This window comes from Xenopus tropicalis, chromosome 2 (genome assembly GCF_000004195.4).
Source record: "Xenopus tropicalis strain Nigerian chromosome 2, UCB_Xtro_10.0, whole genome shotgun sequence".
Classification (NCBI taxonomy): domain Eukaryota; kingdom Metazoa; phylum Chordata; class Amphibia; order Anura; family Pipidae; genus Xenopus; species Xenopus tropicalis.
Window position 1 is genome coordinate 176,435,536 of NC_030678.2, and position 13,854 is coordinate 176,449,389.

At 49.2% G+C, this 13,854-nt stretch overlaps 1 protein-coding gene across 1 annotated transcript; it reads right to left on the bottom strand.

The window, feature by feature from the left end:
• Positions 1–1,255: 1,255 nt before the first annotated feature.
• LOC100497299 (olfactory receptor 6N1) lies at positions 1,256–2,203 on the bottom strand. The gene has a single exon (XM_002943608.1). It carries the CDS (start codon positions 2,201–2,203, stop codon positions 1,256–1,258), a length of 948 nt encoding a protein of 315 aa, XP_002943654.1.
• Between the last annotated feature and the right edge of the window lie 11,651 nt (positions 2,204–13,854).

The window sequence follows — 13,854 nt, forward strand, 5'->3', positions numbered from 1 at the left end:
CCCAACACTTCCCTGCTAATCAGGATCTGTGGGCCCCCAGACTCCCCTGCTGGCTGGGATCTGTGGGGCCCCCGCACCTACATGCTGGCAGAGATCTGCAGGCTTTGAGGGGAGAGGAGTGGTGGAAAATTGCATCTGGGTATTGGGGTGGAGTTTGTGAAAGGCGTGAGAGAATATGTTAGACTGCCAGCGCTAATGAGACATCCTTGTTGAGATTGCAGTGGCTTTCTTCCATCAAAATAGTTGATATAGAACCTATATCCAGTGCGGATGCAGAAAAGATCTCACTTGTACCCCCCACAGCGCTCTGAAGAAATTTGGGGTACTACCCTCAATGTGAGCTGGCAATAAAGAATGGTCTGTGGCTAGTAGACTTGGAATCCAGGTGTCACCCCCATCGGCCAACAGCCAAGGAAGTCTTAAACTGTAATCATAAAATGGGGGCAAAAAGTAATAAAAATAATTCCCTTTGAGCAATCAGAATATATGAAACCTTTCTGGGGTGCAGGAGCTGGGTGACTCCTGCTTTGGGCAATTGGGTACCCGTGCCTACCCAATGGGGAATTGCACCTCTATTAAAGGGACTAAGCACTTTATTTTACAATTATATATAAATATATGATGTAGAAGGACTTGAATGGACAAACCACCCCGGAGAAAACAAATTAAAATGGCCGTATTATTGCCCTCTTCCAGTTGATGATTTAATTAAAATGAGGGGCTCCAACCATTTCTGAGGGATTCTCCAGTCAAAAGTTGTAGCATATGAAATGACACATGATGGGACTTCATGGTCTGTTTGGGCCACTATTGTAAGGCAACCAGGGAAGCAAAACCATGCCAAGATATGGGGGACATCTCATACAACCTCCTGTTAAAGAAGCCCCCACTTTATGTTTGTGGTGCCCCATGGCATATGAGAATACACAGTTATAGGTAGAGATGCACCAAATCCATAATGGATTTGGTGCATCTCTACCTATAAACTGTGTTTTGAACCCCGAATCCTTCATGAAAGATTCAGCCGAAAACCAAACCGAATCTGAACCGCCCATGAAGCTTGTGGTGTAAAGGTCACATGATTTTATGGATTCTGATTCGGTTTGGACAGGAATATAGATTCGGCCGAATCCGAACCCTGTTGACAAAGACAGAATCTTGGCCAAGTCCCGAACCGAATCCTGGATCCCTAGTTATAGGGAACCCCTCATATAATCCACATGGTTAATGACAGACATAGAAATGATACACTGGGTTAGAACTTAGTAAACGTGCCTTTATTTAGTTTCTTAAGACGGTTAAGAACTTTTGCGTTTAGCTTTTTAGTCCTCACCCCATAAATCAAGGGGTTCAAAACAGGTGGCAGCACCAAGGTGGTTAAAGCGAGAAGAACACTTAACAGGGGAGAGTTTTTGCGTCCGACTCTGTAGCGGATAAACACAAACAAGACTCCAACGAGGAACACAGAGAAATTGAGGATGTGGGTGACCAACGTGTGGACAGATCTCTTGTAGGTCTCACTGGTCAAGCGATGGCAAACCAAGGCTATCTGCAGGTAGGAGTAGGATATGAGCAGCATACACACAGATAAATAGGCGGAGAACAGGACTGTCCCATAGAAATAATTAATGGAATCATCTACGCATGACAAGAACACAAGGCCCGTGTTATCACAAAGAAGTCCACTGATTTGGGTCCCACATAGAGGCAGCCTGGCCGATAGTAATATAGCAGCCAGGACAGAAAAGAAGTTCATGATCCAAAAACCAACGAGCAGATACAGGGCCGTCTCCTTGGTCATCAGGGTAGAGTATCTCAAGGGGTGGCATACGGCTAAGTACGTGTCATATGCCATCATAGTGAAAATGCTGATTTCAGAAATGGGGAAGACTCCTATGCAGAAGGCTTGTGCGAAACAGCCGACCCGTGAGATGCAGTTTGACCGCGTCAGGAGATCAATCATTACTTTGGGCACAAATGCTGAGCTCCCGAAAATCCCATTGAGGACAAGACTGCCAATAAGAATGTACATGGGTTCGTGGAGGCTTTGTTCGGTCCAGATCACAAACGCAATGGTCAAGCTGAGGAACACTGTAAGGATATAGGTGAGGCTGCAGAGAACACAGTAGAAGAACCTGGAACCTTCTATCTCCAATATCCCAAGTAGGACAAAACTGTTGCTCGTGTTGCAGGCATGTTCCATAATGAATTACCCCAGATTAGTCTTCTCCGACCCTGATGAACGAGAGTAGAGGAACATGAGTAGGGGCTCTGTATTTTGGCATTGCCATTGGACACTTGGTGGTAGCCACCAGGGGAATAAACATGAGCATGCTTTGTGCAATCTGCATCATATGTCTCCCATGCTATAAACTGCCAGTGACCCACAGCATTAAATGGCACAGTGACCCCCCAGCATTTAATGGCACAGTGATCCCCCCCAGCACTAAATGGCACAGTGACCCCCCAGCATTAAATGGCACAGTGACCCCCCAGCATTTAATGGCACAGTGATCCCCTAGCATTAATTGGCACAGTAACTCCCAGCATTAAATGGCACAGTGACCCCAGCATTAAATGGCATAGTGACTCCCAGCATTAAATGGCACAGTGACTCCCAGCATTAAATGGCACAGTGATGCCCAGCATTAAATGGCACAGTGACCCCCAGAATTAAATGGCACAGTGACCCCCAGAATTAAATGGCACAGTGACTCCCAGCATTAAATGGCACAGTGACTCCCAGCATTAAATGGCACAGTGACCCCATTATTAAATGGCACAGTGATGCCCAGCATTAAATGGCACAGTGACCCCCAGAATTAAATGGCACAATGACCCCCAGAATTAAATGGCACAGTGACTCCCAGCATTAAATGGCATAGTGAACCCCCCAGCATTAATTGGCACAGTGACCCCCAGAATTAAATGGCACAGTGACCGCTAAGATTAAATGGCACAGTGACCCCCGGCATTGATTGGCACAGTCACCCCCAGCATTAAAAGACACAGTGACTCCAAGCATTAAATGGCACAGTGACCCCCCAGCATTAAATGGCACAGTGACCCCCAGAATTAAATGGCACAGTGACCCCCAGCATTAAAAGACACAGTGACCCCCCCAGCATTAATTGGCACAGTGACCCCTAGCATTAAATGGCACAGTGACCCCCAGCATTAAATGGCACAGTGACCCCCAGCATTAAATGGCACAGTGACCCCCAGCATTAAATGGCACAGTGACCCCCAGCATTAAATGGCACAGTGACCCCCAGCATTAAATGGCACAGTGACTCCCAGCATTAAACGGCACAGTGACCCCCAGCATTAATTGGCACAGTGACCCCTAGCATTAATTGGCACAGTGACCCCTAGCATTAAAGGGCACAGTGACCCCCCCAGCATTAAATGGCACAGTGACCCCCAGAATTAAATGGCACAGTGACCCCCAGCATTAAAAGACACAGTGACCCCCCCAGCATTAATTGGCACAGTGACCCCCAGCATTAAATGGCACAGTGACCCCCAGCATTAAATGGCACAGTGACTCCCAGCATTAAATGACACAGTGACCCCCAGCATTAAATGGCACAGTGACCCCCCCCAGCATTAAATGGCACAGTGACCCCCAGAATTAAATGGCACAGTGACCCCCAGCATTAAAAGACACAGTGACCCCCCCAGCATTAATTGGCACAGTGACCCCTAGCATTAAATTGCACAGTGACCCCCAGCATTAAATGGCACAGTGACCCCCAGCATTAAATGGCACAGTGACCCCCAGCATTAAATGGTACAGTTACCCCATTATTAAATGGCACAGTGACTCCCAGCATTAAATGGCACAGTGACGCCCAGCATTAAATGGCACAGTGACCCCATTATTAAATGGCACAGTGACGCCCAACATTAAATGGCACAGTAACCCCCAGCATTAAATGGCACAGTGACCCCCAGCATTAAATGGTACAGTTACCCCATTATTAAATGGCACAGTGACTCCCAGCATTAAATGGCACAGTGACCCCATTATTAAATGGCACAGTGACCCCCAGCATTAAATGGCACAGTGACCCCCCCAGCATTAAATGGCACATTGACCCCCAGCATTAAATGGCTGTTGGGCCCCCCCCAGCATTAAATGGCACATTGACGCCCAGCATTAAATGGCACAGTGACCACCCCAGCATTAAATGGCACAGTGACCCCCCCAGCATTAAATGGCACATTGACCCCCAGCATTAAATGGCTGTTGGGCCCCCCCCCAGCATTAAATGGCACATTGACGCCCAGCATTAAATGGCACAGTGACCCCCCCAGCATTAAATGGCATAGTGACGCCCAGCATTAAATGGCACAGTGACCCCCCCAGCATTAAATGGCATAGTGACGCCCAGCTTTAAATGGCACAGTGACCCCAGCATTAAATGGCACAGTGACACCCAGCATTTAATGGCACAGTGACCCGCAGCATTAAATGGCACAGTGACCCCCAGCATTTAATGGCACAGTGACCCCCAGTATTAAATGGCACAGTGACCCCCAGCATTAAATGGCACAGTGACACCCAGCATTAAATAGCACAGTGACCCCCCCCCCGCATTAAATGGCGCAGTAACTCCCAGCATTAAATGGCACAGTGACCCCCCAGCATTAAATGGCACAGTGACCCCCAGCATTAAATGGCACAGTGACCCCCAGCATTAAATGGCACAGTGACCCCCGGCTTTAAAGGCACAGTGACCCCCAGCATTTAATGGCACAGTGACCCCCGGCTTTAAAGGCACAGTGACCCAACAACATTAAAAAGGCAGTGACTCCCAGTAGTAATTGGTACAACAGTCTGTATCACAATAAGGCAGCACTAATACAGCTATAGCTGAGGGCGGCATTACGTATATATTTATTGGTTATTGGCACGGCTGTGAGGCACAAGATGACGGGGAGGTGTGCGTATCCTACCGTACCTGCCAGCTCTCTCTGTAGCCGTGCTAGCCAAGCACATAGACTGGCGGCTTATAAATCCCATCACGCTGGCATGTCCCTGCCCCTGACGTTTCTCCTGAGGGAGATAATTCTGTGGTGTTTTTTAAACAAACAGGTGCCCTGAGCCACCAGCAAATACAAATACAATTATAACAAGTCCCCAGACCCTCCCAGTCCCCAGAAACTCTCAAACTCCCTGAGCCCAAAATGTTTATAGCAGCTTCCCATAGACACTGACATTATACTGACCAATCATCAGCTGCAAACAGAAAGGTAAATTACTGGCAACCCTGGGCAGCAGTGCACTAAGGGGACTAAGTACCCCCCCCCCCCACACTGTTCCTAATGGATAGGAACTGCTGAATTTAGTACAAAATACACTCATTCCACTGTTTTTAAAGTCCAGTTCCTTAGGGTGACAGGTCCCCTTTACTGTAAGTAGGGTGTGCTTCAAATTTGTTGATTGGTCTGCTGGGGACCAAACATTGAGATCATTGGCCGGAGCCTTACAGTGACCCTGACCCTCATTGTATATTTAGTTTTTTAGGGTTGTCCCTTGAGAAGTTTAAGTTACAAAGCGCAACACACCCACCCAGTCCTCCATATGTACAGATCCCCCTCCAACTCACCTTCCAACTCTATATCTGTCTTTATATGGTCCCTACCACCATCTTCTTTTGGTATGGCATTGGTGGCTCAGGGCCTGGGAGAGGGTACAGCTTGTGGTTTTTGTGCCCAATACCCTCTATACGTCCTGGCCAGGCATTGTCCCTCTGCCCATTTTAGGGCAAGTTAATCTACTTATAGGGTGGGCCAGGCTCCAGGACACCAGGAAAAAACCCAGTGGGCCCTGGCCCCAGTGGTCCCCAGTAGCCCAGACCTGACCCTTGCCGCGCTCCAGCAGCCAGCAGTGTTCCTCCCCTGACACGTTAAATTTATACATGCTCAGGGGAGGATGTCAGGTGGGGGCCTCTGTGGGGGGTAAGGGAGGCTCAGCGGGGGCCCCTGCAGGGGTTTGGGGGTGCAGCAGCAGCCCCAGTGGGCCCTGCACCCCCCATTCCAACCCTGTTTGCCATTGAGCCTGACCTTCTTGCTTTTTGCTTCTCCTTTGCTTGGTCCTGTTTTAGGCTTGTCTCCCTTATTTCCCTATAATCGGAAATCCCAGTAATTAACTTACAGTTGGCCATACACTATAAGATCGGCTCGTTTGGCAAGGTCACCTAGCTAGTAGATCTTCTCCCGAGGGCCAAACAATCAGTTAATAAGGAGGGTATAAATGCCGTCGGATCAGGGATCACATCAACGAGACAATGTGGTCCCCGATTCAACTAAACAATCAAACCTGCCCGATCGAGATCTGGCCAATTTCAACCCAGATGTCAGTTGGGGAAGCCGGCAGTAGCACCCATAGACTGGCAGATTGGTCTAATGCAGCGGTTCTCAACCTGTGGGTCGGGATCCCTTTGGAGGTCGAATGACCCTTTCACAGGGGTTACGTAAGACCATTGGAAAACACATATTTCTGATGGTCTTAGGGATAATTTTATGGTTGGGGGTCACCACAACATGAGGAACTGTATTAAAGGGTTGCGGCATTAGGGAGGTTGGGAACCACTGGTCTTAATTGTAAAATCTGCCCACGTATGGCCAACTTTAGCACTGTTTGCTGCCATCCCTAATGTATTGGGCATCTGTTCCTTCCCTTGTGGGGCCCTAGTAATTGTGTGCAATGAGATCAGATGCAGCCTATATGGCCAGAAGTACAATGAGACCCCATGTTACATAAAACTTGCTCTGCAGCAGGGACCATATTTGACCAACTGGCCCAAACAGACACCGAGAGGTTGATTTATTAACAATGAAGACAAACAGCACTGGTAATTTTGCCCATAGCAACAATCAGATCTATTTTCTAACTTGTAGGTGACTGATCAAATCCAATTGCTGATTGGTTGCTATGGGCAATATCACCGGCGATGTTTGTCTCCAATGTTAATAAAAACTGTACGACTCCTTATTCACGCAGATCGCTGCATTTTTTTGGGGGGGTAAATTGCTCTGCGCCACGAGGGCTGGATTTATTTGTGTACCAGGAAATACATTCCCCCTATACTTTTTTTGCCCAGTATTATGTTCTTTTGGGGCATCAGTAACCATTTTTGTTTGGATGCCTGTACCCCTTAACAATAAGATTAACTGAATCTGCCCCCCCCCCTCCCACTTTCCAGCAGTCACACTATTAGCAGATTAAATAAAAAGATGTGAACAAATCCAATTGTATTTATTGACTTACAGCAACTGTGCTGCCACTGGGGGCACTATCTGACTGACCCCTTCCAAAAATACCCTAATGTTGATCCAGAGGAAGGCAAACAAACCCCCCAGCAGGCAAGTTGCCAATTCAGCCAATGAGAAGGGGGGCAGGGGAATCCTTCCTGGCCCCAAAATGGGGATCAGATTGAACCCTGGATCAATTACTGATTGTTTTACAAGTTATAATAATTTCATAAGGGGAAACCCAAATCCAACCTAATTTTGATCCCATTAATGAATCACTGATACCTCATTATCCATCCATTTCTTGGTAGGAAGTTCCATTAAATGATTTTAATATTTGTAGAGAACCCCTTCTTGTTCTGATGGCTCCCCCTTTCCTTCTCTACTCATATTAATACGTCGGTCAACCCCTACCACTTCTTTCTCAAAAATGAAGCAAATATCCATTGTCCGTTATCCATCCAATATCCATTGTCTATTTCTCTTCCAAGCAACGGATAATATGCCTATGCTGGCAAGCTATAGGGGTCCAAGATAGGGGCTGGATGAAAGGGGTAAATAAGAGAGATATACAAGTGAGCCAAGAAAGAAATAGCCTCGGGCATAATGATGCGATGGCATGAATGGCGATAAATAGATATACTGTATATACTCGAGTATAAGCCTAGTTTTTCAGCACCCAAAATGTGCTCAAAAAGTCACCCTCGGCTTATACTCAAGTCAAGTGCCATGGGTCCCTCCAGACTAGCACCCTCTGTCCTTTGTGTGCAAATTAGGCCCCTGCAACCAGTGCCCTGGGCCGCTCCCAAATTCATCTTCATCTCCCATCCTCACCTGCCCCATTCTGCACTAGACATTGCACTTTATATTCTATATAAACTATATATAGTTTTGAAGGATTTTAATGTTTTTGTTGACCCTCCACTTACAGAGCTAGTTTACTGTTTTTATTTGAAATAAATATTTAAAAACATATACCCCACTGATGCCTCAATTAATGTCATTTTATTGGTATTTATTTTGATGAAACTTAGCAGTAGCTGCTGCATTTCCCACCCTAGGCTTATACTCGAGTCAATAAGTTTTTTCCGTTTTCTTAGGTAGAATACGGTACCTCGGCTTATATTCGGATCGGCTTATACTCGAGTATATACGGTAAAAGGAAGGGAACAAAGATATAAATCGGTGTGTCTGACCCAAAGGGTGTGAGAAAGTAAAGACTAAAGGTCCCCATACACGCGAAGATTCGTCGCTTGGTGAGGTTGCCAAGCGAGCGGATCTTCACCAGATATCCCGACCTACGGGTGGGCAACAATGGGGAACATGTAGGCTAATTCGATCAAATTATAATGGCGGCAATGGGGCAGTCGGTTCAGGGACCACATTACATTACATTACATTAACATTTATTTATAAAGCGCCAACATATTCCGCAGCGCTGTACAATAAGTGGGTTACATACATTGGACATACAGAGTAACATATAAAGCAATCAATAACCGATACAAGAGGTGAAGAGGGCCCTGCCCAAAAGAGCTTACAATCTACAAGGAGAAAGGGTTGAGACACAAGGTGTGGGAATGGGCATGACCAGAGTTGTGAGAGGTGGGGCACAGGGTATTGCTAAACTAGATTAGGGTAAGCCTCTCCCAAGGCAGAGAGATTGGGAGAAAGTCTGACAGTTTGTGGGAGCGAATTCCAGAGAAGGGGGGCAGCCCTTGCAAAGTCTTGAATGCGAGCGTGTGAGGAGGGAATGAGAGAGGAGTTGGGGAGCAGGTCAGTAGAGGAGCGTAACAAGCGGGTTGGATGGTACCTAGAGATGAGTTCAGAGATGTAGGGTGGGGCAGAGTTATGGACTGCTTTAAATGTGAGGGTCAATAGCTTGAATTTTATCCTGGATGGTAGGGGAAGCCAGTGCAGGGATTGGCAGAGTGGCACGGCAGAGCAGGAGCGGTTGGAGAGGTGTATAAGCCTGGCAGCAGTATTCATTATGGACTGGAGAGGGGACAGTCTTTGGAGGGGAAGGCCAATTAATAGGGAGTTACAGTAGTCCAGGCGAGATATTATTAGAGAGTGAATAAGAATTTTGGCAGCATCTTGGGTGATAAATGATCGGATTTTGGAGATATTTCTTAGGTGAAAGTGACATGATTTGATAAGTGATTGGATATGAGGGGTGAAGGACAGGGCAGAATCAAGGATAACCCCAAGGCACCTGGCCTGGGAAGATGGGGTGATGGTAGAATTGTTAACCGTTATAGATACCTCGGGAACAATGTGGGCGTTGGATGGGGGAAAGAGAACCAGTTCAGTTTTAGAGAGGTTTAATTTCAGGTAACGTTGGGACATCCAAGTGGAGATAGCGGACAGGCAGGAAGAGACGCGAGTTAGAAGCTCTGGGTTGAGATCAGGAGAGGAAAGATAGATCTGAGTATCGTCAGCATAGAGGTGGTACTGAAAGCCAAAAGAACTGATTAGTTTGCCAAGTGAGGAGGTATAGAGAGAAAATAGTAAGGGGCCCAGGACAGAGCCTTGAGGAACCCCGACAGAAAGAGGCAGGGGAGAAGATGATTCCCCATTGTAAGAGACACTGAAGGATTGATCTGAGAGATAAGATGAAAACCAGGATAAGGCAGTGTCACGAAGGCCAAGAGAGCGGAGAGTCTGGGGGAGAAGAGGGGGATCCACAGTGTCAAAAGCAGCAGAGAGATCGAGAAGTATCAGTAGCGAGTAGTGTTTTTTGGCTTTAGACGAAAGGAGGTCATTTGTTAGTCGGGTTAGAGCAGTTTCGGTGGAATGTTGTTGTCTAAAACCAGATTGTAGGGGATCCAGGAAGTTATTGTCAGAGAGGAATAGCGCCATTCGGTTGTATACTAGGCGCTCAAGCAGTTTGGAAATGAATGGGAGCAGAGAGATAGGTCGGAGGTTAGTAGGATTGGAAGGATCAAGGGAGGGTTTTTTCAGAATAGGGGTTACAAGTGCATGTTTCAGTTGGGAGGGAAAGATTCCAGTAGGGAGTGAGAGATTGAATAGATGAGTTAAGGCTTTGATAAGACAGGGGTTGGCATTACGTAGAAGTTTGGTAGGAATGGGATCAAGCGGGCAGGTAGTAATGTGGGAGGAAGACAGCAGTTTTGAGACTTCAGTCACAGGGGAGAAGGAGCCAAGAAGAGACTGGGGAGCATGTAGGGAGGGAGGGGAATGGTTATGGGGATGAAGTTGTGCAATGTCACTTCGGATGGTGTCAATTTTATTTTTAAAGTGCTCAGCAATAGCTTGAGCAGTGACTGAAGCACATGGAGGGGGCGGAGGAGGGGACAGCAGAGAGTTAAAGGTAGAGAAGAGTTGTGCAGGTTTTTTAGAGAGGGAGTTAATAAGTGCAGTGAAGTAGGTTTGTTTAGCTTGGCAGAGGGGGGTTGTTGTAGGAGAGCAGATTTGTAGCTGCAGAAATCTGACTCTGACCTTGATTTGCGCCAGCGGCGCTCAAGTGTACGTGACTGTTTTTGGAGGGATTTGGTATGAGCAGTGTGCCAGGGTGGGTATGAGCAGTGTGCCAGGGTGGGTATGAGCAGGGTGCCAGGGTGGGTAGGAGCAGTGTGCCAGGGTGGGTAGGAGCAGTGTGCCAGGGTGGGTAGGAGCAGTGTGCCAGGGTGGGTATGAGCAGTGTGCCAGAGTGGGTAGGAGCAGTGTGCCAGGGTGGGTATGAGCAGGGTGCCAGGGTGGGTAGGAGCAGTGTGCCAGGGTGGGTAGGAGCAGTGTGCCAGGGTGGGTATGAGCACGGTGCCAGGGTGGGTAGGAGCAGTGTGCCAGGGTGGGTATGAGCAGGGTGCCAGGGTGGGTAGGAGCAGTGTGCCAGGGTGGGTATGAGCAGGGTGCCAGGGTGGGTAGGAGCAGTGTGCCAGGGTGGGTATGAGCAGGGTGCCAGGGTGGGTAGGAGCAGTGTGCCAGGGTGGGTATGAGCAGGGTGCCAGGGTGGGTAGGAGCAGTGTGCCAGGGTGGGTATGAGCAGGGTGCCAGGGTGGGTAGGAGCAGTGTGCCAGGGTGGGTATGAGCAGGGTGCCAGGGTGGGTAGGAGCAGTGTGCCAGGGTGGGTATGAGCAGGGTGCCAGGGTGGGTAGGAGCAGTGTGCCAGGGTGGGTATGAGCAGGGTGCCAGGGTGGGTAGGAGCAGTGTGCCAGGGTGGGTATGAGCAGGGTGCCAGGGTGGGTAGGAGCAGTGTGCCAGGGTGGGTATGAGCAGGGTGCCAGGGTGGGTATGAGCAGGTGCCAGGGTGGGTAGGAGCAGTGTGCCAGGGTGGGTATGAGCAGGGTGCCAGGGTGGGTAGGAGCAGTGTGCCAGGGTGGGTATGAGCAGGGTGCCAGGGTGGGTAGGAGCAGTGTGCCAGGGTGGGTATGAGCAGGGTGCCAGGGTGGGTATGAGCAGTGTGCCAGGGTGGGTATGAGCAGGGTGCCAGGGTGGGTAGGAGCAGTGTGCCAGGGTGGGTATGAGCAGGGTGCCAGGGTGGGTAGGAGCAGTGTGCCAGGGTGGGTATGAGCAGGGTGCCAGGGTGGGTAGGAGCAGTGTGCCAGGGTGGGTATGAGGGCCAGGGGGGGGGTGCCAGGTGGTTGAGCAGGTGCCAGGGGGTAGCAGTGTGCCAGGGTGGGTATGAGCAGGGTGCCAGGGTGGGTAGGAGCAGTGTGCCAGGGTGGGTATGAGCAGGGTGCCAGGGTGGGTAGGAGCAGTGTGCCAGGGTGGGTATGAGCAGGGTGCCAGGGTGGGTAGGAGCAGTGTGCCAGGGTGGGTATGAGCAGGGTGCCAGGGTGGGTAGGAGCAGTGTGCCAGGGTTGGAGCGGTTTGGGCCTCATGCGTTTAGTCTTGGCAGGAGCAAGCACATTGAGGGCAGTGGTGAGTGTGCTGTAGTAGACAGAGGGGCCTGATTAGGACAAGAGACAGTTTGGATGTTAGAATGAAGAGAGTCAAAGGTAGAAGAGAGATGTGACGTGTTTAGGGATTGCAGGTGTCGGTATGTGTATGTTTGGGGGGCAGCAGAGGGTGTAGAGGGAGTTAGTGAGAGGTGAAATGGGAGCAGATTGGGATCAGAGAGGGGGGAAAGGGGAGTTAGTGAAGTTGGAGGTAGAACAACATTTTGTAAATATAAGATCCAGGGAGTTTCCATTAGAGTGAGAGGGGGAGTCAGAGCACAGAGATAACCCAAAGGAGGATGTTAGTGAGAGGAGTTTAGAGGCAGCAGGGGCATTAGGATTGTTAACAGGTATGTTACAGTCACCTAGTACAATGGATGGGGAGTCAGAGGAAAGGAAGTAAGGAAGCCAGGCAGAAACGTTGTCAAAGAATTGTGAGGTCGGGCCAGGAGGTCGGTATATGGGCGCAATGCGAAGCGAAACAGGGGAGAAGAGCCTTATAGAGTGACCCTCAAATGAGGAAAATGAAAGAGAAGGAGGAGGTGGAAGGACTTTAAATGAATAGCGGGGGGAGAGAAGGAGCCCTACCCCACCCCCTGCCCTGTTTCCAGGCCTGGGAGTGTGAGTAAGGTGTAGCCCCCCAAAGGACAGGGCAGCAGGTGAGGTAGTGTCAGTAGGGGAAAGCCAGGTCTCAGTTATTGCAAACAAGTTAAGCGATTTAGCGATGAAAAGGTCATGGATGGAGGCGAGTTTGTTGCAGACGGAGCGGGAATTCCAGAGGCACAGGGAATGTGAATAGAGGCTTTGGGTATAGGGGTAAGGGTCCTGTACTTCAGAGGGGTACAGGGTGGGTTTGGGTATAGGGGTAAGGGTCCTGTACTTCAGAGGGGTACAGGGTGGGTTTGGGTATAGGGGTAAGGGTCCTGTACTTCAGAGGGGTACAGGGTGGGTTTGGGTATAGGGGTAAGGGTCCTGTACTTCAGAGGGGTACAGGGTGGGTTTGGGTATAGGGGTAAGGGTCCTGTACTTTATAGGGGTACAGGGTGGGTTTGGGTATAGGGGTAAGGGGTCTGTACTTTATAGGGGTACAGGGTGGGTTTGGGTATAGGGGTAAGGGTCCTGTACTTCAGAGGGGTACAGGGTGGGTTTGGGTATAGGGGTAAGGGTCCTGTACTTCAGAGGGGTACAGGGTGGGTTTGGGTATAGGGGTAAGGGTCCTGTACTTCAGAGGGGTACAGGGTGGGTTTGGGTATAGGGGTAAGGGTCCTGTACTTCAGAGGGGTACAGGGTGGGTTTGGGGAACGTGTCCCTAACAGAACAGGGATGGGGTAAGGGCCGGGGTTGGGGGAAATGTCACCGGCAGCGAGTAACAGGAAGGAGAGGAATGCAAGGTGAGAGCGGGATTTGTACGTTTTTGTTTTATATGAGGAGAAAGAGTTACCTGGGGTTACGGAGCAGAGCAATTTAAAGACTCCATGTGCTGAGAGGGAAGGAGAGGAGAGAGGCAGTGATCGCTGTACCTTTCTGTATGGATGGAGGGTGTGGCTGGAGATGTTTTAGGAAACATGAAAGTGCAAAGAGGAGGAGGGCAGGATAAAACATTTTGGGATAGGAAATAACAAACTACTCACATTAATGAGCTGGTGCGGTCCCCGATCTGACTGGATCTTTTAACCTGCCCGATCGATAT